The 22,417-nt window shown below is 46.8% G+C and overlaps 1 protein-coding gene across 1 annotated transcript in view; it reads left to right on the forward strand.

The window, feature by feature from the left end:
- arhgap32a (Rho GTPase activating protein 32a) overlaps positions 1-20,881 on the forward strand; it is a 32,780-nt gene extending 11,899 nt beyond the window's left edge. Inside the window, 20 exon segments of the mRNA XM_030109085.1 lie at positions 2,373-2,464; positions 2,711-2,795; positions 7,284-7,370; positions 7,729-7,866; positions 8,117-8,209; positions 8,861-8,983; positions 9,140-9,217; positions 11,289-11,370; positions 11,522-11,671; positions 13,043-13,145; positions 14,230-14,374; positions 14,753-14,835; positions 15,128-15,235; positions 15,373-15,518; positions 15,605-15,818; positions 16,256-16,404; positions 16,575-16,649; positions 16,746-17,366; positions 17,549-19,540; positions 19,543-20,881. Of these exon segments, the coding sequence (XP_029964945.1) occupies positions 2,373-2,464; positions 2,711-2,795; positions 7,284-7,370; positions 7,729-7,866; positions 8,117-8,209; positions 8,861-8,983; positions 9,140-9,217; positions 11,289-11,370; positions 11,522-11,671; positions 13,043-13,145; positions 14,230-14,374; positions 14,753-14,835; positions 15,128-15,235; positions 15,373-15,518; positions 15,605-15,818; positions 16,256-16,404; positions 16,575-16,649; positions 16,746-17,366; positions 17,549-19,540; positions 19,543-19,814 (4,836 nt within the window). The 3' untranslated portion in view covers positions 19,815-20,881.
- Positions 20,882-22,417: the final 1,536 nt, after the last annotated feature.

A 22,417-nucleotide genomic window follows, 5' to 3' on the forward strand; every position in this document is an offset into this window, starting at 1 on the left:
CAAAATAAACTATTCCAAATGCACTTTTAATAACTTCATTTGAAATTTCTAAACTATTTATTCTAATGTTTTAACTGACTTTGTTGTTTAAGTTGTTTATATGTTTTCAGATGCCCTGATTCGTTTCTATGATTTTAGCATAATTTTTTGTGTCTTTCTTTGTGAACATTGTGTATGAATGGTGCTATAAGCTTGAACTTGCCTTGCCCTACAAATATAAGGTAAAAGTGGTTTTCACAGTGAGGGGGTTAAAACATGAAGTCTTTCCATGTTTTTTTTAATTCAAACTGAAGAAAGCTGGTTTCTCAGTTCGTCTCTCCCTGAGCTGGAGGATGCGTCACCTGTGAGCCTCGTGGTTCATCTGCTGATGGGCGAGGCTGCAAACACACTGTTGTTTTAGAGACGTAACGACATCCCTCCCTCCCTCCCTCCCTCCCTCCCTCCTCCTCGTGGGAAGGATTTGTGCTTTAAGCCTCTTGGATTTTGTTTATTTTTTTTTAATCTCTGTCTTTCTTTCTATTTTTATCTCTTTATAATTAGATCCATATATCCAGGGGAATCCACTGATTCAGAAACTCAGACAGTTGAAATGAATCTCACTACCACACTTCCTTTCCCACTCTAGTTCATGAATTTCAGCGTAAACTGGTTTAAACATGGAGCGACTCGTTGTCCTTTTCCAGAGTGTCATTCCTCCATTTCTCTGTGTCCACGAGTCTGAGACGGTGTGTAAACATGGTGCATGGCAGCTGTTACTGCAGGAGTGTGTGGATGGTGTGTGTTAACAGGTGAATGTGATTTATCTTGGGAGACAGCTGAAGTTGTAATATCCCCAATATAAAGTTTACTCAGAACATTTTCATTATACTGCACTGTAGATGGATGTATATAGACTATAAAGCGCTTATAGCATCCAAACACATGCTGGCTAAGAGTGTGTGTAGCTAAGTCATTTTAGGATGCAGGTCAATAATACATGTATAATTAAAAAAAGAAAAGTCCACAGTTTGTCTGTTTAAATCAGAGCTTGGCGCTGATTCCATGCGGCTGCTTTTGGAGTCGAGGGTGTGTTTTGAAGAGGTTCCTGCTGGGCCGGATTTTGAACCCCCAGGCTTTGTCTTCTTTCACACACCGGGATATTGTGAATTGGTTTCACTCACACCTCCCAGAAATCTAATTCTCCCTGCCGTAGAACACAAATAAACCTCTGTGAAGCCAAGGAGAAAAGAAGCTTGTTATACCTGCACCACCTGCAGAAGGAGTCTCTTCACTTTCCTGGAAATGCACTAATGAATGTGGAGAATTTATTTTATTGGGATGGATGCCGATCGGCTCATCTTGGTTTGAGTTCGTTCCCTCATTTTATCCTGTTCATGTGTCTTAAAGTCCTTTAACAACGCTCTGAAACTTACGTTTCTCTGAGTGTGCTGGCACCTTGCCTGGTGTGACGACAGCGATCATATAATCTGCCTCTTAGTTAAGATGTGTTATTGGGTTTTTTTTCTCCAAAATTAAAGAAAGACATCTGAAGCACTCATTACACAAAGCGGCTGTTTCTCCTCCAGTCTGTTCACACAGTGAAATGAAATCAGATGACTTGAACGTAACCTTAGCTTCTATATGCTGTAACAGTTCTCTTTATTGGAGCAGAGATCGATATGCTGTGTATAAATAACTTTACACACCTCAGATAAAATAAGCACAATATTATGTACAGCTGCATTACGATACAAGTAGTGCAGCGTAAGCCAAAGCACAGAATAGTCAAATATAAATATACATGCTTCACACAAGCTCCACAACAGAATGTAATGTAACCTGAGCAGAGCAGAGCCCAGAACAACATGAGAGGGAAAGAAATAGTGTGGCATCAGAAGGCCTGGTGTGATCCAGTCATGCTGCACAGCATCACTCTGAGGCTGTACCGTGTCGTGTTGAGTTGTGTTATGTTACGTTGTGTTGTGTTGTGTACTGTATTGCATAAATGTGCATTACACACACCATTTCTAACATCGATCTTTCACATTTTTTAAGCTTTTGTGCACCTTGTTTGCTTTGTTTTCATCATTTTGAATTGTCATTAGTAAACATTGTTTTTTCCAAATCCAGTTGTCTGATAAATGTTATATTTGTGTGATACTGACATGCTATTATCTGAGCTTCGTATTGGTTTTTGCCTGACACTGTGACGTGGCTGCAGCATGTCGTCAGTGCTGATTATCTGCGTCTGCAGATGATTCACGTCTTCATCCTGATGTTTTAAAGTGCGGCTCGTGCCGTCCGCGGCCCCGCCCGCCTTATGCAAGCGGCGTAATGACTGTGGACTTTAACCAGGCGGCCGCCTCTCGCTGACTGCTCTCTGCTTTCCCCAGGCGAGGGGCGAGGACGTGACGGAGCCCCCGGCCGAGCCCCTCCTGCGCTCCTGCGTCAGCACGGCCAGCATGAAGGTCAAGAACGTGAAGAAGTAGGTTTTCCTGGCGACAGTGTCGCTGCTATTATAGGCTGTAAACCAGGCCTCTTATTCAGGCCAGAGAAATGAGGACCCGTGAAGCGATGGTGGCGACACCGACAGGCGAGTCTGCGTCTCTAACCCTGTTCTCACATGCAGAGCTGATCTCCCCCCTCGGCTCTCTTTCACTGCGCTCTCCTCTCCATCACAGCCTCGCTGTGTTGTGAATACTGATAACTCGCTCCTGCGTGTGTTTTTTAGGCTGACGTTCCCCAGAGGTCACTTCCCCAGATTGGCAGAGTGCGCCCATTTCCATTACGAGACCGTGGATTTTGGCAACGTCCAGGTGAGCGACGAGAAAAGCTCCTGCAGCCTCCAGCTGCACACTCTCACTACATTCAGAGTCTTTGGCTCCGGTTCAGTGGCCATTTTGGGGAATTACTGCAGAAATGCATCATTGTTAAATGCAGTGTGGCAGCTGAATCGATGTCCTTGTTAGGTTTTTTTGTTTTCTTGACAGTACATGTTCATCAGTACAGATTCTCTCCTTTTCCTTTGAATCCACATTACAGCTGTTGGACGGATGTTTCTATTCAGGAATCGGCACAGATGACAATTTGGAGATTGAAAAAACAACATTATGTGACAGTGTAAAGCTTTGGCCACACAGATGAATGTTGCCTGGAACTAAAAATGGCGTCTTGATGAAGCCATGATCCCTGTAGTGTAATGTAATGCCCCTCTGGGGGGCATTACATTGTCAGATCTGTCACCTTTGACCCCTGGAGCACCGTATTGTGCGTGTCCAGTGCGTCCTGCAGAGATAGGATGGGTCAGTGTGGGAAAAAAGGAACTTCGATGAGTAAGTTAGTGATTAAAACCTGTGATGAGTGACGGCGTATCCAGCACAGGTGAGCGGCTCCAGGTCTGATTCCAGGACTCTCATGAACAAGATGGCGTGGCCGCGTCGCAGTTATCTCAGTTACCTCATTAGTAATCCCGTCTCTGTTTATCCCCGCCCCTCGTAAGGTCATAAACTTTGGGTCGTGACGAAATAATGAGGCTGTGGATACAACAGGCTGGAATGAGTTTTGTGCTCCGAGCGGCAGACTCTGACGGAGTGAGCAGCTCCACCATCTGGGACGCGAGCTGCTAATCCTTCTCATTAAGAGGAGTCTGTTTGCAGTGGTTCATCTGATTATGATGCCTCCTGGATGAGAGACCTGGAGGTCGAACCGGGACCAGCTGAAGAGGATAGACTTCTGGGTCGCAGCTGGAGGACAGAGATGTCCGGGATACTTTATAATCCACGAGTGGATCGAGTGCAGGATGTGGCAGCAGTGTGTGTGTCTCTCATATTTACTAATTACTTTCTCAAGTGAGAAGTGCAGATACTGGAGTTTAAAAAGACTTTTGTTGAAGCTCAAGTATCTACTCAAGCGTTTTACTGAAGTAGAAGCGAAAATACTAACTTCAAAGTTTACATTTAACTAATGTAAAGAAAAAGATGCCATTAAGGACAAAACCAGCAGAGGGCTCTGTAGTGCACAAACTCACCTGCCAACAAAACCAACATTTCTCTAAATGCCATAATGACTTTAATGCTATATTAAGATGTTAATTTTGAAAATTAATAAAATTCACTACAATCCAAATACATGAAAGAACCATATGACGCTACATGTGCTCCCTTTTGATATGACGACTGGTTGTAAACCTCAGGACTGGAATGATGCCAGAAAGTCAGACTTCAGAGGCATGCGCTCAATAAAACCATCACTGGAATGTAAATGTATGAACAAGCTGGACAAGAACATTGAAGTACAGGTTATATTAGTGCGCTCTCAGAATGAATGATTAATCCCGGTGATTAATCAGAAAAATAGGTTCTACATAGCCAGAGCAAACATGGCAAATTGACCATTAATGCGTTACTAGGTTAGTACAATATTTGATCAATAAGTGACTGATCATAATAAACTTTCAGTGTACCTCAGAGTGTTTTTTCAATTTAGATGTTGAGTTTTTGAAAGCTATTCGCTCACGGTTCTTGTTCGAAAGTTGTCGTTTTAGGATTCAAGCATTTGAATCGAATTGAAAGTCCTTTATTTGTCCCACAGGGGGAAACTGCAGTGTTCCAGCAGCACAGAGAAAAGAAATATAAATGTGAAATGTGAAAATTCACAGAGCCAGCCATACATAGAAAAAATAAATATAAATTTAGGACAGATATAAACTAACAGATATAAATTAAATATAATTTAAATAGAAATCTAGGACAGACACATGTACAATATAATGGAAAAATGTGAGAAACACAAAAAGATATATACACAGGAGTTTCACAGAGCTGAATGGGTGTTGAATGTTTGCACATGATAAATTAAGGTGCAGATTGTCTTGACATTTAGGAGAGTGTGTGGTGTGTGTTTGCCTAGTTTGGCTCCAGGACAGAGTGTGTTGTGTGTGTTTGGATTATTTGGAGCAGTGCTGGTTGTAGCTCTTGCTGGGCCTCTTAATGGGGCGAATAGATTGTGCACAAACCGACAGGGCCTGGGAGTAGTATTATTTATACTTTTCAATCATTCACAGATAAATTAAGTCCATCTGGATGGCGCGATGTGTTGAGATGTTTTTTGGAATGATGAAAATCCAAATGAAATATGAGGAACAAGGCTGTTACGGTATGTACACCTAAAGATTCTGCTTCAGTACGGCACCAAAGTATTTGTATTTCATTGCTTTCCCCACCTGTTTCACCTTGTAGCTGTGTCTGCCTGCCAGCAGAGGGCACCAGTCGTCCCTGCACAACCAGAGGTTGTGGCCTGACAGAAAGGAGTGTCTGAGTGATGCTCGCTCTCTGACTGAATCCCAGCATGCAGCATTAAAGACGAGGGCGCAGTGCAGGAGGCTGGACTGTATTCCTCACAGGACGCCTCCTCCCTCGCTCTGCCAGTCTGTGGGGGGTAAACATCTGGCTGGGCTGCCGTGGCTGTTGTGGACTGGTGGGTGTGAAGCCTCGACCTTGAAAAGCTCCTCAAGGAGACAAAGAGCTGAGCTGCAGGAGGCGTCTGTGGAGGAGGATGTTTGAATCAAAGCATGCGGGGGTCACGGGTCCCAGTGAAATCTGAGGTTTTACTCGTCTCTGTAATGCATTTCTCACACTGGGGCAGCAAGCAGGCGAGGCGCCGATGAGGTCTCATGTGTCCTGATGGCAGAATAGCCTCAAGGACGGCAGACTGCCTCCGTCTGCCTCCGTCTGCCTCCGTCCTGACTGATCTCTCCTCGGATCAGCTCCAGTCTCGCCTTGAGAGTGCGATGAATGAGAACGGTTTGGGAGGGAGGCAGGGTCGTTTATCTGTCTCCTGCAGCCGTATGACGGATGCATGCGAGTGTGTGTTGGTCGAGCGCATTTGTTGGCAAACCCCCTCCTCTTTGTCGCCGGAGAAAGGAGAGCGGCGGAGGGAGGGATGGAGAGAGGGGGGGAGGGCAGCGCAGACGGGAGGAGTACAGGAGCGGGAGGAGGGGGATGAGATGGAAATAGGGAGGCAGTGAGGGGGGCCAGACTCAGCAGGAAGCATCCTCCTTTCATATTTTCTGTTGTGGGTCTATCTTGAGCGTGCGGCGATCCTGTGAATGAGCTTTTTTTTGCGTGAGGCGGCTCGAGACGGCTAGCGGACGAGTTGAGGAGGAGAATTTGGACTCTGCCGCCCTCGGCCGGGGTTCGGCTCGTCGGAGGAGCTCGCCTGGGTCCGCGGCTGCGGCTGCACACAAAGAGAAAGCCACCTCCCCCTGCTGCGGACGGATCTCTGACATGCCTTAGTGGCAGGTAACATGAACATGTGGATGATTCTGTGTTGATCTGAGCTCCTGTCTGCAGATTCTGGTGAAAGACAGCATGATGCAGGGATATTTCCTTGCAAAGCCTGGAGGTTTTGGCTGCAGGTTGAAGGGAGTAGCCTTGGAGGTGTGAGCATCATGGAGGGAGCATGCCTTCAGTCAAAACTTCCTCCTGTTTCCTTCCGTATCTTTCAGTAGTTTGCAGCTTGATTATTTCTGTTGATGCGTAAATCTCTCTGTGATCCTGCTTCAGCCCCTCGACCCGCCCTCAGAACTTCATCTCGCCGTTCTGCTTCGTCACTTCATACCAAACAATCCTGGCTTTCCGTCAGGACTCTCTGAAATTCCTCAGCGAGCGCTCCGTCCGTCTGGCTTCGCAGTATTAGTTGCATTAACTAGGTCGCTGCGTGTTGTGTAACGGCGTATCCAGATGAGTTTGGAACAGTTATAAATAACCAGAACTTCCCTCGGCGGCGGAGGCCTTTGAAGCTGCTGGTACAGTAACGTCTATCAAGAAACTCCCAAACTCCTCCCGTCTTTGATCTCCTCGGTTTTGGAGCAGATTAAATATTGGTGAAGAGGAAGAAGAAGGAATCTGTGCTGGATTTCCACCGCCTACGAGCCGCTGACGTCTCTGCAGCTGATCTATTATGCATTTCATACTGCAGGATTTATGCAGGAGTGAGGATACAAATAAAAACCAGCATGGTTTGTGAATAAGAGACATCGCCCCCCTCTTTTTTCTGATTCAGTCAGAGTCTCTTAAAAAAAATTCTGCAGCCTTTTTCTCTCTGAAGGTGTTACCTGGTTACTTGTGAGGGAGTGTTTAAACTCCAGCACTCAGTGTGAAAGTGGTTTTATTATTTCATGGACATGATGTTCCTCTTTGTAGACCAGGTCGCTTCAGAAAGGTTCCTGTATTACACCCATCCATTATTCAAAACACCACTCCTCTCAATCCTCTCCTGTTTTTGGCGTTGTTCTCTCTCCTCAGCTGGCCTTTGCAGAGGGGCAGAGCGACGCGCAGAGGGCCGGTCCGGACTCCAAAGAACTGGTCTTCCTGGTCCAGATCACCTGCCAGGTAACACAACTTTTTAAAAGGAGTGTCTTCACCTTTCTGTGCCGCTGGGGACCAAAATATTTCACAATTTCTAATCAAAATATATGCAAACAGAATGAAATTCTCTCGATGAGCTCAGGAAACTTTCACAACTAGTAAAAGTTTATTATCTGAAATCAATGTGTTCTGCAACTGTTGGCAACTTCTAAAAGTTAATTCTGCAGAAACAAGACAAGTAAAAAAGTGAGCATATCCCAAAAAACATGAGAAATTGTGCTTTAATTATATTTACTGGGACATTGCTGTTGATGTCTTGTTGCTGCTGCTTGATGATGAAGGTAAAAGATCTCTTCATCACTCTGATGCTTCCCCCTCTCAGAGTCGAAGCTGGCTGGTGAAGCGGTCCTACGAAGACTTCCGGGTTCTGGACAAACACCTGCATCTGTGCATCTATGACCGGCGTTACTCTGAGCTGACTGAGCTGCCGCGACACAACGCGCTGAAGGACACGGTGGAGGTACGGCTCGCCGTCTGTTCGCGTTTCCACAGCACGCAGCAGAAAAGTTCCTTTATTTAACTGTGTAATTCTAAAACAGTTTTTTGTGTGATTCTTTGTTATTTTAACCTGCAAGTCATGAAAATGAGAAAAAGCATCTCAATGTATTGTGTTTTGTTAATGAACGGCCATAATTATCAAACATATAGTGAACATTTCATGGATATTCGACACATTTTTTGAGTTCTGACTCTCCGGCGTCCGTCCTCAGTCAGTCTCCACGATGCTGGCAGCCTACCTGTCCCGCTTCTCCGCCATCGCCGACAACAAGATCAACTGTGGACCCGTCCTGACATGGATGGAGGTAGGAGGCGTCCTCCGCCAGCAGTTCCCTCTTTACTGCTGCTTTAGGCTGTGGCCACAGATACAAAAACAAGGAGGCAACTGAGCAGACTTCAGGTCATTCTCCAGGATTTAGAGGACGCGTTACGGGAAATTATTCCCTGTGAACTTTCTGTAAAGACCGGTTCCTTCTCTCAGAAACTCTTTAGGTTTATTCACTGTTTCTCAAGACATCGCATCAGCTTGAAGTTTCAAACTTTCATTCTCCAGTTTTTCACGCTGAAAGATACTTTCACTACTAATGTTGTCAGTTGGTTCAACGAAGTCATATTCTATGTAAGAAAAGCTAAGATGAGCCTTTATTTATCTCCTTGTGGAGACATTCACAATTATTGTGTTTAGGAAAACTTTATTTTTAGAAATATTTCCTCATAATTTAAATTGCTTCATGTTACACAGATGTTTTACTGATGGTGCAATGTTATCAAATAGACATGTAAAAACATGTAAAAATGTAAATGTAAAAATGAAAGCGGAAAACTCGTCGGCGTTCTGGTTTTTTGTGTTTTGCTGCTTCCTGTCTCTGGTAACCGAATCCAGAGCGGCTCCCGCTCCCTGCTTCTCATCTCCCAGCAAAGCGAGGCCAACGTGTCTCTGCTGCGTTTATTTTTAGATCGACAACAAGGGGAACCATCTCCTGGTGTCTGAAGAAGCCTCGATCAATGTCCCCGCCATCGCCGCCGCCCACGTCACCAAGCGCTACACGGCCCAGGCCACAGACGAGCTGACCTTCGAGGTGAGCCGCCAAGCCGCTACAGAAAGCACATAAAAATACATGGGGCTTTTTTTTTTGCATCCTGAGCAGATTCGATGTGACTGGAGGGTTTTGACTCTTCCTCCTGAGCTCAGCTGTGACTCTCTTTATCCTCCTCACGGCTCGTTTGGCGATCAGGTGGGAGACATCGTGTCCGTCATCGACATGCCGCCGAAGGAAGACACGGGCTGGTGGAGGGGCAAACATGGCTTCCAGGTAAACACCTGCGTCACTCTGCGGATCCTTTAAAGCTGAAGTCAGAGCTTCTCCCCGTGTAATCCTGCCGTGCTCTGGAAAGAGAGCTGATAAAATAAAGTTTTAAATAGAACAGGCTTTCTCAGGAGTAAATGCTCAATTAAAACTTATTTTAATGAATCAGCTAAATGGTTTTTTTTATATATATTTATTAATTTCCATTATAAATACTTAAAAGTAGAGTGTCTGTGTTTCAGATTTTGATGATATTTTATTGGTCAATTAATGATTCCTCCAGAACTTTAAAGGAAGGAAAACCTTAAAATAGCATTTTTAGGGGGCGATAATTCAAGAGAGATCCAGAGGTGACTGAAGCCCACTGAGCCAGGATCAAAACTTGAAAAATTCCCTTTTCATCATATATCTTTAACTGGCACTCATCAGCAAATGCAGTTTATCCTCCTGTCAACATGAAACAGGATTTAATTCAATCATCTTTGCCCTGTATCTGCTCCATGTAGCTCAGGGTTACATGAAGCTGGAGTTTATCCAGGACGACGGTCGCCCAACGCCAGGTTGAACCTTGAAAGTCACACACAGAAAGACTGATAATAACACAATTACAGGTCACAGTCACCAATCAACCTAATCAAACCTTTAGATTTGAAAGAATCCAGAAGTACACGGAAAAATCCCATACATACACAGAAAATGACAACAAATACAAAAACAATTCCCTGTGAAGAACTCATAAAAGTAACGGCTTAAAAACAGCAGGACAAGGAGCAGAACACCAATGTGGTGCTGGAGCACCAGCGAACCATGTGCTCACACCGGAGTGTATTCTCCGTCCTCCTTCTGTTCTCCCTCTTCTGATGGAGTCGCTCCACAGAGTTGGCCATCACGAGGTAACAACAGCCGTGACCGGCGTTCTGTTCGGGCTGCTGCTGAAGGAGCATTTAATATTCTGTTGGTAAAAATAAATCGAGCAGAAATGGGGAATAATACGTAAACCAGAGGGAGCAGAATCCTCCACGGCCCCCCGACTGAACACACACTGTTTACTGAGGAAGGCTGGAAGCTGGTTTTTCCTTCGTCTAACACTGCAGCGTGGGAGGATGAGCCTCCATACATCCTCTCATACAGACTCTCCAGAAAGGCTCTTCTCTTCATATTTCCTGAATTAAAAGCTGTTGGGACACATATTTAGGCAATAAAAACATTAATTAGAAATCTGATGGTTTTTACAGATTGTCTGCAACTTATTGTTTGTTCTGAAGCTCATTTTATATGTTTAATTAGTATCTTTTGAAGTGAAAATAAATCCAGTTTTAAATAGATATTTTTCATTGAACTAGTAGTTTAACCAACAGGTGTCAAACATAAGGCTCGTGGGCCAAAACCGGCCTGCAAGAGGTTGCAATCCGGCCCACCAAACCCCCTATGCTTAAAGAAATCAGTGTTTTCTTTGACAGTTTTACATTTTGTTTGGTGAAGTTTTTTGAACATTGTGTTGAATTGTTTGGTTTTTGCAGAAGATATCGACATTTTCGTCTGATACACTGCAAAGAAAAGATTTAAGGTTTAAATTTAAAGGTTATTAGGACACCATTTTAACCATCAAGACTGTTTGTGGCATCTGAAGTGAAAAGTGTTCAACACCCCTGGTTTAACCCCTAAATTAAAAAAAGAAGAAGAAAAGAAAAATGTAGACTGAAAAGGCTTGAGTAAAGACTTCTCCTGCTTCAACCGAATCAATCCACTGCAGTAAAACATTGAATACAGCTCAGATCCTCCTCCTGAGTCCAGCTGTTCGCTCTGAGATTCCCCGTCTGGCTGTCAGGAACACTACACATGTTAACCTCTATTTCAAAGAAGGAAAATCCAATTTTAAGGTGGTCTGTTGTTGTTGCTGCATGACGGGGAAGACAGAGGTACCGCAGACAGGCGGGTTTGAGCCCGCGGCGTGGCGTACCCTCCTGCCTCCTGACCCATTTCTGCACCTCGTCTGCCGGAGCGTTAAACAGCCCCGCGGGTCTGCTCAGCTTTGAAGTGTATCGTGGTGTGTGTCTGCTCGTCTCTCTTCTCACAGGTCGGCTTCTTCCCCTGCGACTGTGTCGAGCTGATAAATGACAAGATTCCCCCCAGTGTTCAAAGCTCAGTGCCGAAGCCAGGTAGTCCTCAGTGTGTGTGTGTGTGTGTGTGTGTGTGTGTGTGTGTGTGTGTCCTTGATGACTTATTTAACTCTGGCTCCCAGGATATGAGTCAAATTGATTCAAAGCGGCTGTTATCGGTGTGTGTGTGTGTGTGTTCCGTCTCCATCAGTGTGTAAGAAGCACGGGAAGCTGGTGACATTCCTGAGGTCCTTCATGAAGTCCCGGCCGCCGCCGCAGAAGCTCCGGCAGCGCGGGATCCTGCGAGAGCGAGTGTTCGGCTGCGACCTGGGGGAGCATCTTCACAACTCAGGACATGAAGGTAGAATATTCCTACAATAGGCTTTTTTTTTTATTATTATTTTATTTTTTTATTCCACGTCTTTCGCTGGTTTCCCTGCTGGCAGTTCACATTTCAGAGAACACTGCCGGTTCTAAAAGAGGGAAGAACTGTGACGGTCTGCAGGCTTTTTTTTATCGAGTTCATTTACGCTTCTGGGTAGATTTGTGCACATTCAACCATCCTCCACTCTGCTTAATCTGATTCAGTTATTCTAATATAAGAATGTCATATTCTGAACGAATGAAATAATTCAGTCCAGGCACTGATATAGGGAAAAAAAAAAAAAAAAAAAACTTCCAGTGACCTCCAGGAAGCTACAGTTCAACCGCCAAATCATAAACCAAACTCAGAATTCCTATTATAATTATCCTGATTTTGGTAGAAATACAACAATCAAGCATTACTTTGAACTCACTTTTTAATTAATTGTACTGTATATTTTAATATTTAATAATTAATAGTTTAATATTGTTGCACAGCCCAGAGTAGTGGCTTCAGGCAGAGAGAGAGAGACGGCTGTATATATGATCCAAAGAGCACGTTTTTAAATACATTTATTTTATCAACTATAGGTGGGAAAAAAAGGCCGATGCCGATTATTAGAAAAATGTGCAATTATCGGCCGATATTATCGGCCAGGCCGATAATTGGTCGATCCTTAGTATATTTCAAAGCTACTAAAATAAAACCCCCACTCTCTGACATTTTCAATCATTCTCAGGCACTTTTTCCTAAAAAAATCAGACACTTTGACCTTATGTTAAACTTTTTAATGGAAAAATTATCATTATATTCTCCTTTATTGATCTTTTAGTGCATTTTAACAGTGTTCGGTGTTTGTGTTATATAAGTATTCACAGACAATAACGTGATTTTTGTCTGTGCTGTTTGAGGGAGGCAGAAAACTGCGAGACTCTAATTCTTGTGTGAGTCTTACGGAAACCTTTGGCGCTGCAGGCAGAGGGAGCTCACAAGGATTTCACTCATCTAGGGCTGATTATGTAATCTGCAGATTATTGGATTATATCACATGGGTTCTAGTCAAAGGATGAAGAGATCCTCAACCTTTTTAACATCATATAATGAACTAAATCCTATTTATGACCTCCTCTGTGAAAGATGGCTCCAAGTCATGTTCGTTCAGGATGAAATGAGGCTGATGGTTTCATCCGGATCACTGCATCACATACAAATGTTCATATTGTGGACACCTTCTGTATCTAAGAATAAAGTTATCTTTTGGCTAACACCTTTTATTTAGTATGTCAGAGGTAATATTATGATTGAATGAATTTGTATGAAGGATATTTGAGGCACCTGCTGACCGTGCTGTCTTCCTGTTTCCCATAGTCCCGCAGGTGGTTAAGAGTTGCGCCGAGTTCATAGAGAAGCACGGAGTGGTGGACGGTATCTACAGGCTCTCAGGGATCTCCTCCAACATCCAGAAACTCAGGTTGGTGCTTCTTTTTTCTTTTTCCTGCCCGGTTTTAATTCACATCATAGCTCAGAGTCAAGCAGTGTGGCTCCTCTTCCAGACCCGACCTCTGCCCTCTGAGCATTCAGCATCCTGCCCGAGCGCCGGGTGGGCCGCTCTCCGTCAATTATTCATCCCCGGTCTTCGGTGTAGCTTTCAGCACCGAGGGGCAGCGGCGATAGACCAGCGAGCAGGAGATGGAAATGCACTGGAAATCTTGATATGATAGCTGTAAAGATTGAGTCCAGCAGCAGTTGTGTGTGTGGGTGTGTGTGGGTGTGTGTGTGTGTGTGTGTGTGTGTGAGCTGCTTTTCCTGAGTTCCATCAAACACACTTTATTTCCAGCTGTGCGTCTTTGAGAAGCTGCGGCGGGAGCTCATCTGTTTCGTGCTTTGCTGGAGGAAACGAGGTCTCACTGCGTCGTGTGCTGCCTGCCTCGTGTCTCTCTCCTTTTCATTGGTAGTAAATGAGTCTTTCAGGTCTCAGCTCACACTGTCTCCCTTCTGCAGGTATTGTTCTGCACTGCTTCGTCCTCTGCGTTGTCTTTAGGCACTGAAGACATGATTTGTGTGGAGTCATATCACTCTGTCTTTGGTCTGGAATGAAGAGTTTTGATTGGTAGTAGCAGTGGCCCAGATTTGGTCCAGTGGGTTTACTCCTATTTATCACATAAGGTACTTGACTTGATGATAGACCTACAGTCTGGTGAACAGCAAGATTTTACCTACCGAGGTTCGCAGGACAGGTCTGGACTGCAGACTCACTCCGTTAACTCAACAGTGTCTGGAAAAACCATGGAAGTCAGGATGTAAACAGATTGAAATTAAAGTTACTCAATATTACACACTGAACCTTTAAAATATTTTGATTGTGAAAATGTGGATTGCAGAAAAAGCAAAATTCTTCCACGGCGTTCTTGGGTTTAAAAAAAAATGTAAGAAGTTCATCAGCGTACACAGCCTGGATGAAGCTCAGATCTGTGTAGTTTTTTCCGTGTCGCCCTGGCAGATGGGCTGTAGGATGACTCCCACGCTGTTCTTTCTGTCTGTCCTTCTCCGTCCAGGCACGAGTTTGACTCTGAGCAGATCCCGGACCTCGGCAGAGACGTCTTCAGGCAGGACATCCACTCGGTCGGCTCGCTCTGCAAGCTGTACTTCAGGGAGCTGCCCAACCCGCTCCTCACCTACCAGCTCTACGACAGATTCTCAGTAAGACGCCGCGCCGCGTCAGGGACTCCTGCTGGGACTGGATGTGGTGGGAGCAGATATTAAGTGTCTGTCAGGCTCTGCGAGTCGCGGAGAAGCTTGTAGGCGACAGTTTTCCCGTTTTCCCGGTGATAAGGACAGAACAGCAGAAATGATTTCAGCCTTTTTTGAAGTGCTGCTCAAAACGAGGTCATTGCGTTGCACTGGGCTTTCTAAGAACAGCAGGGAATGTGCATGCCTAAAGCCAGTGGCAGATTAAGCAGCCCAAACACAGACTGCTTTGAATGTAAGGGGGGGCGGCGGGGCGGGCGGGGGGCGAGGGGACGGCTGCCTCGGCCTCCAGTGATGTGTGCTTTGTCTTCCCCGCTCTCTCTCTCGCAGGAGGCTGTGTCTGCAGCCACGGATGAGGAACGGCTTGTCAAAATCCACAATGTCATTCAGCAGCTGCCTCCTCCACATTACAGGTCAGCCTGGAAGCCCACTGCTGCCCCCTGGTGGCTGCAAGCGTAAACGTAACCACTGCAAACTGGAGTCAGCCTGCTGTGGTTGAGGTGGAGTGTAGTTAGTGCAGCGTTCAAGCCTTTTTTCTTCATTTGTGTTGGAAAATACATGAAGCTCACCTGCATGACTCCACCTGCTGGAAATAGTCAGTATGACAGTTTTAGATGAGTTTGAGCCTCAATGGCATGTTGGATGTTGGAAAGGAAGATTTAAAATTTCTTAAAAGTCGAAGGTCAATGTTTCTTCTTCCTTCAGGACTCTGGAGTTCCTCATGAGACACCTCTCCTGCCTCGCCACCTTCAGCTCTACAACCAGCATGCACACCAAGAACCTGGCCATCGTCTGGGCTCCGAACCTCCTCAGGTGCGTGAGGCAGTCCCGTCGGCGTCGGCGTCGGCGCTGGCAGTGCGGCTTCCTTCCAGCCTTTCTGTGGCAGTGAACTGGAGCAGGTCTCAGCGGTCCGGAGCTGTGAACTAGGCCGCTCTCTAACTGTGTTTCAGGTCCAGGCAGATCGAGTCGGCCTGCTTTAGCGGCACAGCAGCCTTCATGGAGGTGCGCATCCAGTCCGTGGTGGTGGAGTTCATCCTGAACAACACCGAGACGCTCTTCAGTCCCAAACTCAACGCCATCATCAGAGACGGCACTGGTACGTTCTCCGTATCCAAACAACAAGCTGTTAAAGAAACAGATAGAAAAGGCTCATGGGTACGTATCTCAAAACGCTGACTTTAGGGAACAACACGTTAGCCAGACCGAAGTCCCTGATGGTCTGCTCCCCGTCCACCAAGCTGCTCTCCCTGGAGGAGGCCCAGGCTCGCACTCAGGCCCAGCTGAACTCCCCGGCCACCCCCACCTGCCTCACCCAGAGCGACTACATCGAGGTCGGCGAGGGACCAGAAGCACTTCTGGGGAAGTTTCACACAGTCATCGAGCTTCCGATGGAGAGGTGGGCTTATCAGCACTTTATATGAAGATGGGCTGAGATGTTCAGCTGTGCTTCAACATGGATTTTTATTCACATTTTATAATATATAAAACATACAAGTGGAACAAATCCACACAGCAGTGTGGCTTTCCATAAACAACGCAACACAAACAAATTCAAACAATCACAGCAGGGATAAAAACAGATTATTGAGTGTGTGGCTGATGGTGCCTCCCTCTAGAAACCCTCTGACTGACTGACAACCTGCTTGTTGTCTTTCCTTTCGCCTACTTCCAGCTAATGTGTGCTGCATTTAGAATGATGTGGGTAAAGATACACGAGAACATAGAGAAGCAAAATAATTGCAGCCGCAGCTTGCTATGATCTGTCATCATTTCTCGTGAAGTACTTTTGTTGAACGAAACAAGTGCTGGAAAGGATCTGTGTTTGTGTTGCAGCGGCAAGCGACCCACTGCCAAGGCTAAGAAGTCTCCTGTGGGGAACTGGCTTTCATTTTTCCACCTGGGCAAGTCGCACTCTATGTCCAAACGTAAACTGAAGCGACACCCCAGCGAGCCAAACGAGATAAAGAGCATCGCACTGCCAGGTCAGCTCACGGCTCCTGTTATGTAACCCCAGAACAACTTCTCAAAGCTTTTTTCATTTCCTCTCTTTTCAGTCCGAATTGTTCTACAAATCGTCACAGCTGGAGGCGATGCTGCTTTTGAAATGCTGATTTTAATGTTGTGAGAAATAAATCTGTTTAAACATTTGCAGGCGGAAGAGGAGATAGCGGGACTCTGCGCTCCACCAAAAGTGAAGAGTCTCTTACCTCTTTACACAATTTTGAAGGTAAATCTGTAATTGAATGTTTTTCTCTTGCTTCACAGACTCCAGACTCCCGATAAATGTGCATTTTTGATGCGTTTTCTTTTTCATCCACCTCAGGGGAACCTCCAAGCTACCGTCCCCTCAGACCTCGTTCAACCAGTGAGGCCATTTCTAGCGCCAGTCGAGACGACCTCCGCGGCAGCAGGACGAAGGACGAGCGCAGGACGCCGCTGAACGAGCGTCACAACGGCGCCGATCGGTTCCGCAGGGCGCCGTGCGTTTCCCCTCCACACCCGGAGGACGAGCTGGACCTGTCGCCGCCGGCTGCAGGAATCTCCACGCTAGACTTTGACCCCATGTCCTATCAGTGCAGCCCGACCTCGGCGACCCCGGGGCCACAGCGCAGCAAAGATGACAGCAAGTGGAGGAAGAGTGCGGGATGCTCCAGCGAGTCCGACCCCATCTCGTCTCCCAACAACAACATCAGTCCGCAGTCTCCAGATATCAGTCCAGTTCTGGATAACACTGGGAAGAGGGTTCCCTTCAAGCAAGTCTCTCCTAAACTCAGGAAGAAATCCTTTAAGACACAAGCAGACGTGCAGGAGAAGGGCGAAGGCTTGGCGGCGGCTGAAAAAGACACGAGAGCGTCCTTTCCACACTGCAGCCCCCTCAGCACAGCGAGCCAGGCGTCAGCCATCACAGACCTCAGTCCCTCCACGCAGAATCTGCCTGATCCAGGTCAGTGCCACTCCCTCCTCAGCCTAAACGTGTCGACTGTATGCTGTATAGTTAGTTTATTTAAAAACATTAATGCACTCTGTAGTTTCTTATGAAAGCTTTTGTGTTTTGTCCCATCATGTCTTACCATAGCTTTGTTTGTCCTGTCATACTGTAGCGTTGTTTGTCTTATCCCTCCCCAGGAACAGATAGACTTATGAGTTCAGTATCTGTTCTCCCTCCTCACCCTCCCCTGACGAGTGCTGCACGCAAGTTGGCTCTGGCGCTGGCTGAATCCGCCCAGAAGGCCAGCGGCGGCTCCCAGAGAAGAAGCCACGCCCCGCTGCACCCTCTCCAGCGACAGGACACGCCTCACGCCCAGGACAGATTACCCCGGCCCTCCGTTCTCGACCTGGAAGTGTATCCTGAGTACTGCGGCCCCCACGTCTCCTCGGTCTCGCAGTTTCCGGCGTCAGGCCACAGCCCCGCGGAGACCCGCCGCTGCCCCCCCCCTGCTCGTTTTCTACCTTCACACCTCTGCTCAGAACCGCCACAGGTCGCTGACGGACAGGAAAGCCTTTGCAACTTCACCCCTAACGTCAGCCCGCTGGGGTCGGGCAGCTTGGACGAGGACAGCGCCGAGAGGCGGGAGTGCAGGGAGGAGCGGGGGCTCAGAGACGACGCCCAGGCAGAGCACACCTATCAGAGCGTCGGCGTGTCGACGCCCACTCAGCCCGTCTGCTCGGCGGACAGCCCGTCCACCTCTCCCGTGTACGTCAACACGGACGCCATCAATGTTTTTAATTTCCGTGCGGTTCTGGCCGAGGCCTCCATGCCTGCCTCCATCGAGGAGGTCTTCCCCCGGCCGCTGCAGTCTTCCACCGCTCATCGCTACAGCCCAGAGGAGGAGAGGCCCGCGGGCGTGTTCGACGACGTCTACAGCAGTCACCGTCGCCATCATCTTCTCCACCGGCCTTTCCAGGCGGGACGGTCTCCGGCGCCTCACTGCCCTCGGCCCGACGCCCTGCCGCCTCACCTTTCCCCCAGAGGCCTGTACCGGCAGGCGTCCGAAGGCCGCTACAGCTCCCTGGGCCTGAGACAGCCTCTGTCGCCTCAGTACAGACGCTACCGAAGAGACGAGCACGTCCTCGGCGGGTCGCCCAGAGCGCACGGCCAGTGGCAGCGGGCGGAGGACCTCCGCGGCGTCGGCCACCCCGCCATCCGAAGGGCTCGCTCTTTCCACGCCCCTCACGTCAGCCACTACGAGCTGACGGAGACCGAGGTCCTGCCTCCCGACACCATGTTTTACGTGGCGCAGACGACGGGCCAGGAAGCTCCGTACCAGAGGCTGATCCAGACCGGCCTGCATCCTGTTCGCTCGCAGTTCGAGAACGCGCAGTTCGACTATCACTACAACCCCTATTCAGACATGAATCCAGCAGCCGGCCCGCGGTACTACGTGGACCCCAGCCGCCAGGGCGGGATCCGGCACAGTCAGTCTTACACCGTGCGTTCCACTAGAGGCGGGCCACAGGCGGAGTACTACAACTACTCTCCACGCCACGCGCCGCCTGTGAACAGAGAGCTCTACATCCAGAGCAGGGACACCGTCGTCTACGAGGCCAGAGACGCCGAGGTGTTTGAAAGACTCGTTTATCAGCCAGTCAAGCATGAGAGCAAGTCCCGACACAAAAACACATATCCCGTAACGTCTCCGTGTGCCAGTCCGGCCTCACCCCCCGACTCCAGGAACAGGGACATCATGCACACCAGAAGCAAGTCAGACCCCGGAAACGCCAACCTCCTCTCCACGGACAAGATGGAAGGCCAGAATGTCGTGGTGACGTCTCCGGTCTCTCCGCCGTCGCAGCACGCAGACCTCGGGGTCAGCAGGCACGAGTTTGGTCACCGCTCAAGTGCGGACTCCAGGTCGTCCAGGCGGATTCAGATGAAAGAGGGCTCATCGCAGCAGCCGCCGCTCCGCAAGGTCCCGTCCCTCCCGGAGAGGGGCTGTCCCAACCTCAAGAACAGCGAGCACAACGACAGAAGCCATACGCGAGGTCACGACCAGCATCGATCGCAGATGACCAACGCTGTCAACAGCTACTCCGGCGTTGTGAAACCCAGCATCCTCAGGAGACCTGGGCGGTCGCAGAGCACCAGAGAAAACCGCCACTACTATCATTACCACTCCAAATCCCCTTAGATCCCGAACATCTGGGATCCTTTTCCACTCAGCCCAACAGAAGGACCCAGAGCACTAAAGTCAGGCCCACACAATATGACCACATGGAGGGGTATTATGCAGCACACAAACCTAAACCCACCAGAGCCGCTAAAGCCGCGGCAGGATATTTGCCTAGCCAGGGCTGCATGTCTCCCCGCGGCCACATGCTGCTGTCCAAGGCTCTGGGTCCGGAGGCTTTTTATCACGCTGCACTGAGATCAGAGGCCGGGGTCTACGACTGATTCTGACCACGGCTTTTTATCTGATTCCACTTCGGGGCCAAAGGAGAACTGCACTTTATCCTCAGCCAGACCAACAGACTGTTCAAAGTGTGCTTGTTTTAACCTTCAGGAGCCGCCGCCACGGCGCGGCGTGGGGCTGCTGCTGGGGATCAAGCGGCGGCGGCGGCGGCAGCAGCCGAAACGGCGGTTTCATTATTTGCAGTGGCTTTTGGAGGGAGTTGAAAGGGAACACGTGAACCGTTTGCAGATATTGTCTTAAGTGTAAATATCTGGAAGTAACTGTAAGAAGCATGTTTGAGAAAAAAAAAAAAACAGTTTAAATATTTTGTTTAACGTCTAAACAACTTGGCAAGGTAACTTAACTGGTTTTAATGATTTTAAAGTTTAGGAATGTGCATACGACGACGTTCATTTCAAATGTATTATATTTGTATCGATAACACACACACACACAGCTAAAACGTGGCCAACGTACTGTACATCTTGTTTTCTATTCTAGTCTGACCAGACTCCAACAAGCACTTTTGAGGATAACTGTGTATGAAACACATTGTCTTAACGTGGTGTACATGAAGCCTCTTGATATACAGCATATATATATATTTTTTTCTGTGAGAAGCAGCTTGCTTTGGATCATCGTTTAATGCTAAATTAGCAGTCTGGGGGGAGGAAACGGATGAAGACCTCATGGTTTCTAACATTTTGCAGTTCTCTTGATCACTTATTGTACAATGCAGTCTTAAGATAAAAACCAGTGCTCTGATTTCTGTTCCGATGGAAGCTACCATCATGGCATGACTTAAATGCAAACGAGCTAATTGAGTTAAGTGGATCAATGTATTTTGTATGGCATTGTGGTTTTTGTCACAACGATAACATTTCCTTTCCTCTTTATAAGGAACTTTTAACAATGTGGTGTTTTACCTAAAAAAAAAGAAAGAAAAAAGCTGTTGTTTTAACCACTGAACATTCTATTTCAAATTTAAACATGTAGATGACGATATTCTGTTAAGACATGTTAAATGCGTTATTTTAGTGATCAAAAATAAAGCTATATTATCAATGAATGCAGTTTGTCCCATTCTTGTGTCGGTGCTGTAGTTTAGAGGAGAAGCTTTTCTCTAACAGGCCTCAATAGGAAATGGTCAGTTTTACAAATAGTAATAATAATAATAATGCTGCAGATGTTTTCCAACAACTGTGAAGGAAAACCAGCTTCTGTCGTATCTGCAGGGAATCTCAACCAACACCAGCTGATGGTAACAAAACAGTCTTTTGAATTTGCAGTGTGTCTCTATGGCTTAGCAGTTTCAAAATAACACGATAGTAATTAGTAATTCTCTTTTTCCAAGTCAGTCTTCAAATCAGTTATTTTCTTTTTGAGTTCAAAAGAAATCCTGTTAATACATATACCAGAGATGAATATGAGAGGTAGAAATAAATTTGAACTTCATTTATGTCAGTTTGTGTGTTTGCAAGTTAATAACAAGTTACGATATACTCAGTGTTTACCTTTTCATATTGAAGAATTTAAATAAAATGTCAAACAAAATGAATGGCAGCCCTGCTGTTGGTGCCATTCAGTGTTTTCATGGAAATGAAGCTTTGAGCTGATAGCATCATTAACTGAGAGCAGATAACGCTTTCTACACCAAGAACTGATTTATTAAACTTGGATTTAATGTTATTTTGAGACAAGCCAAGCAAACACTAACGTGTGTGAAGAAGAGCAGAAACGGGCCAATGATCTGATAAACAGTATTCAGTGCCGACTGATCCGTCTGACTGCAGCATCATTAATGAAAATGAGGATCTGAGTCTCGTGGTACCCTCTGATCTTTGGAAGATTAAGATATTAAGATATTAGCAATCGTTTAGGAGATGATCACATCTGGGCTGTCAAGCCTTTGAAGATTATAGAGACACTTAAACAACAATACGTCGTTTGTCGCCTGACTAGTATTTACATTTTCAGCATGTCAAAAAAGGACAGTAAACTTCAGGTTTATGTCGATATCTTGATGGACGTTATGATGTTCATCACGTCCCATTTGCTGACATCTTAATATTCAAACAGAAACTACATCTACAGAAATATTGCAGTCATTTAGGTTTAAAGGTTGATTTGTGGTTGAAACCCTCGGAGCTCCTCACCAGATGGCACTGTGGTGCCACAGAAACCTCCCCAGCTCCTGCTGCATGTATGGGAGATCACAGACTTTGATTCTCCTCTCAGTCATCTCATATCTGCTCTGAAGCACTGCAGAGGATCCTGACTATTTCATTGTTTGTATTGCCTTTGAATTTCTGCAGAGGTTGATATGAAAACTACCTGGATTTGTTGCGCAGATGTGTTCAGAGCTGGCAGGCCCCTCAGGTGGACTCAGCTGCGGACGACATGCATGTTCGGAAACGCCAGCAGGAGGTTATTTCCCTCACACCATAAGCTGGTAGCCATAAAAAGCCCTTTCAATCATGGTTTAAAGATTGTTGAGTGGCTGGAGGATAATCAGGGGGAATCAGCCAAGGTTGTCCAAAATGCCTTGGGAATTGTTGCTTTGTTAAAAATTATTAAAGTGCCCCCCACCCCCCCCAGATCAAAA

This window comes from Salarias fasciatus, chromosome 14, assembly GCF_902148845.1.
Source record: "Salarias fasciatus chromosome 14, fSalaFa1.1, whole genome shotgun sequence".
In the NCBI taxonomy this organism is placed as follows: Eukaryota; Metazoa; Chordata; class Actinopteri; order Blenniiformes; family Blenniidae; genus Salarias; species Salarias fasciatus.